This window comes from Pyxicephalus adspersus, chromosome 1 (assembly GCF_032062135.1).
Source record: "Pyxicephalus adspersus chromosome 1, UCB_Pads_2.0, whole genome shotgun sequence".
NCBI classification, from domain to species: Eukaryota; Metazoa; Chordata; class Amphibia; order Anura; family Pyxicephalidae; genus Pyxicephalus; species Pyxicephalus adspersus.
Genome location: NC_092858.1, coordinates 79,044,679 through 79,048,912, shown reverse-complemented (window position 1 = coordinate 79,048,912; position 4,234 = coordinate 79,044,679). Strand labels below are relative to the sequence as shown.

At 33.2% G+C, this 4,234-nt stretch overlaps 1 protein-coding gene across 1 annotated transcript in view; it reads left to right on the top strand.

Annotated features, from left to right (window-relative positions):
• Positions 1 to 3,292, top strand: part of ATP2A3 (ATPase sarcoplasmic/endoplasmic reticulum Ca2+ transporting 3) — a 91,600-nt gene extending 88,308 nt beyond the window's left edge. The window contains exon 22 of the mRNA XM_072405240.1: positions 933 to 3,292. Within this exon, the coding sequence (XP_072261341.1) occupies positions 933 to 978 (46 nt within the window). The 3' untranslated portion in view covers positions 979 to 3,292. The remainder of the gene's footprint in view (positions 1 to 932) is intronic.
• Positions 3,293 to 4,234: the final 942 nt, after the last annotated feature.

Genomic DNA, 4,234 nt, shown 5'->3' with positions numbered 1-4,234 from the left:
TGTGATATAAGCAAAATAGAACAGCTTATAAATAATTTCTACTTTAACCATAATCATTATTTCAAGATTAATTCAATATATATCTAGAAAAGTTTGTATGGAATTTTGAAATAACATGTCAATAAAGAATATGCATTCAGTATCTATGTAGCTAATAATGATACTTGACCATATTCATTCTATTATTACACACTATATCACATATATAGTATGTAATACAGTGTGTACCAATACATACAAATTCGCTGAATATCATACAACAAATGTTTTATAACTTATGTAGAATGTAGTATTGAAAAATTATAATTTCATATCTGATATGTTCATATTGTGATATTAGTATAGGAATTTTACCAAATTGTAATGTCAAAAAAAAGTAATATACTTACATTTGCTTTGGCAGAAGAAAGGTCTAAGTGAAAGGGTCAGTAAGGCAATTCAAGCTGAGGTTACACTAATAAACAGATTAGTAAATGGTTTTAGTTTATTATTAATTGAACCTATATTATAAGGTACTATTATGGTACCTACCAATTTTAGATGCAAACTATAACAAAGAATCTCAATGGTGGGTATTAAATGGAGCGCATAGACCAGAGAGGTTAGAAAAGGTTGCTTAGGCTGAATTGCAGATCACTGGATTCTCTTCCACTTTAGACCCTTCATTGCATCATTACATTTTTCCTAGGAAAATAAAAACGCTTAGTAGAGGGATTCTCCCATGCTACAAATCACTTTTACACTTTGCTGATGTGACATAGACCTAAGGTGAATAACTTACGGTATTTAGTTGCTGTGTTTAGGAACCTTATGAACTCTGTCTCAAACTATATAGAAAAGCTACAAAGGAATCCACTGACATTTACATCTACTACATTTGTATTTATTTGTATTATATTTATTTATTATTTGTATTATATTTATTTTTTTAGGAGGAAAAGATACCCACAGCACTCGGACAACAATATTTCTAAATAACGTGTCCCATCATCGCAGTTCAAACTGAGAAGAGAATCCTGTATGTTTGAAAGCCCGAAAAAAAGACCCGATTTTCCACCAGACAAGTGCGGGTTAAACGTATAAAAGAAAAAAAAAAATATTTGTTTGTAGCTTTTTTTCTGTACATAAAGGTGCAATAACTGGACATCTTTACTGTGGCTTGGGGACAATTTTTCACAGATTTAGCAGTGCTGGATTTAAACCAGATGCTACTGAAAAGTCAGGATTTGTTTGTTAGTTATATGTGTGTCATCAACTAGAAATAAAGGGGGCTTCATAACCCTGAGGGTGCTGAAATAATCATGACAGGGAAGCTACAATGTGTGCTGATAGCAGCAGCCTGTTTGTGCAGTGTGGTTTTGTCATCATGGGAATCAGGGGCACTTCCTTCTCAGAGTGCTCTGTGGTCAGCATATATAGTTCATATACAAATAACATTGTTTCATGTATGTTCTACTCTTGCCAAAAAGAAAACAAAGTCATGTAAGCTGGAATTTGAAAACCCTGCAAACAGCTGATCTGCAGATTCCTAATGTTACTTTTAGGATATTCACAGAGAAGCTGTGATATTCATTGTGTGGCATTTTATGTTATACATTTTTAAAGAGCTATCAATTGTTATCTTTACTGTGGAAGCATTTTTTTATAGGTAACCTGTCATATGTTCTGTGCCACAGCCAAGGTTCCCATTCAGCACTTGAGGCTGCCAGTGCCTGACTCCTAGAAGCTAAACTAACTTTTGTGTGGAAATGTCATTCCACATGGTGCTACACAGTTCTGCTTTGCCCCAGAACTAGCACTTCTTCCTGGAGCCAAGCAATGACATCCTCCAGTAGCAGCTGTCAGGACTGATCCCTTTTCAACACCTTTCTGTGCCCTCTACTTATTTCAATGCAACAACACAAATGCTCAACAAAGTTCTCTTTGACTGTATTTTAGCACTGTAATTAGTTGATGTAATAACGGGAAGAGAGTGATATACAACGGTTCTACTAATGGAATTTTTTTGACAGCCTGAGAATTTAGGGGTTTCCCAGACTCTAAAAAATAAAAATATACCTACTAAACTGAAAGTTTGAATAGATGCTTTCTCTGTTTTCTTGTTTCAGATAGGAATCACACTTGAATCATTTACATATGAAACACTTAAAAAAGTTTGTTCTGCACACTTATCTTCGCATAATATGAATGTTGTCTGACCATTGCAGTAGAACCTAAAAACTTATGGCAATGATATAAAAGTTGGTTAGGTGAAGGTTTGTGCTGTAGCACAACACTCATTATATACATACATAGTCATCTTGAGTTGTGTTAGTAGCTTGATGGATTTTAAATACTCATTCTGTAAACACAGCATTTTAAAGTTAATTAAGAATAGTGGGAGTTTTTTTTTTTTAATTCTATAACAGTCACAATTTCAGTATGCACCCATGTTAACACAAGTGGTCTTATCTAGCCTTTATAGCACCTAACTTCTATGAGGCCCTTTAACTACTTTTATCTGATATAGTTTATCTAACATCCAAGCTAATGAGTATTCACCGTTCCATACACCTTTGCCTAGTCTGCTAATGATTTTAACCTTCTTGGAAAAGTGTCCCATTATATTTAATCAAACCAAATTTAATTCAGAAATGTTAGTTCTTTACACAATGAAATCAGGAATTTTATAGACTTATTTTCAAAATTTCCTTAAATCTTAGTTCACACATCCAAAATATATTTCAGCCTTAGAATATTTAAAAGATACAATTGTATGACAGATCTGCTAAGCAGCAGACCACACAAAGGGAACAGAACATTGTAATTGTGTAACTAATGTTGTAAGGAGACATACTTCCCCATGATTTGTTTTTATTGCAGGGACCATGTTTTATAAAATATTGCTTGTATTGCTACCTTTCCAATTTCTGTATTAAAAAGTACATATGATAAGGGATCTACCACACTGTCAGCCAAGCCTGTTATAATGGTCAGATTTGGGGTCAAGGTTTTACAATCTTTCCTAATAGAATCCATAAAATCATCCGATGCATTGGAATGTATACATTTGTTATACTACTGAGCAGAATATTTGTACAGAAAAAAATGCATAGTATGTTACTGTAATTAAATAATATATTCTATATTTAAGGAACACTGTTTTTTTTTCAAAACACCAAGAAAATGTTTGACCAAATATGTTATTCGGTTTTTTTTTTGTTGAAGAATTGTATTCCGGTTTAGAGTGAACTCTGATTTTAACTATTTGTATATGAGTGAACTTTTTAAAGAATAAAAGCTATTATATTAATTTTGGCTATGGTTAAATGTTTTCTTTTTAATTTTATGTGTAGAGATTACTAGAAAAACATATTTCAATACATGGATAAATTGGGGCATTTAGTTAGATATGCATCTTGTTTGCGGCAGGAAAACCACACAGATCGTATAGGTAGCTTATTACCAGTTGCAAATTTACTAAGAAAAAAAACTTGTATTTTATGATATATAATTTAATATTTAATCCAAATTTAAAAAAAGGAACTGTACTCATTGCTGGGTGATGAGCTTCTGCCATAATCTGCAAGTGTGACCTACACTTTTGCAGGTGCCCTGCAGCAATGATTGGCTCACTCTGACTCCACAGCTGACTTCAAGGTGTTTGGAAATACTCCAGTCATTGGCTTGCCCCCGACGGTGTAACTCCTGTGCATGTGTAGGAATTGCATTGTCCCAGTCAGCTGGATCTGTATTTTGCACCACAGTGTACAGAAGCCAGGGTTTTTGTTTTTTTTTTTGTTTTTTTTTACAAAAGAGACATTGCATGTCTTATTTGTCACTTACCCCTACCTCGTGGTGATTTTTTTTCCCCGCTTTAAGGAAACAGTCTGATACACGTGACAATAATACATTTGATCATGATCATATTTACAATTGATTTTAGGCAAGGATGCAACAAGGGTTTCCCCCTCATTATTTAGGTATATTGGTGAAAAGTATAGTAACACTGATTTGAATTTGAAATAAGGTAAATGTTACATAGGATATGTTAATCATAGGAATCAGTTTAGAATTCTTGTAATAATTTTAATTTTAAAAGGCTTTTTGTTTTGGTAAAAGGTAGAAAAGGTGAGGGTAAGTAGTACAAAATATGAGAGAACAACTTGAGTGGAAATACATGGGAAGAGACACAAGTAAAATCTGGGGTGACAACCAAAAAGAAAAACCTCTGATATAAAAACAACATGCATTG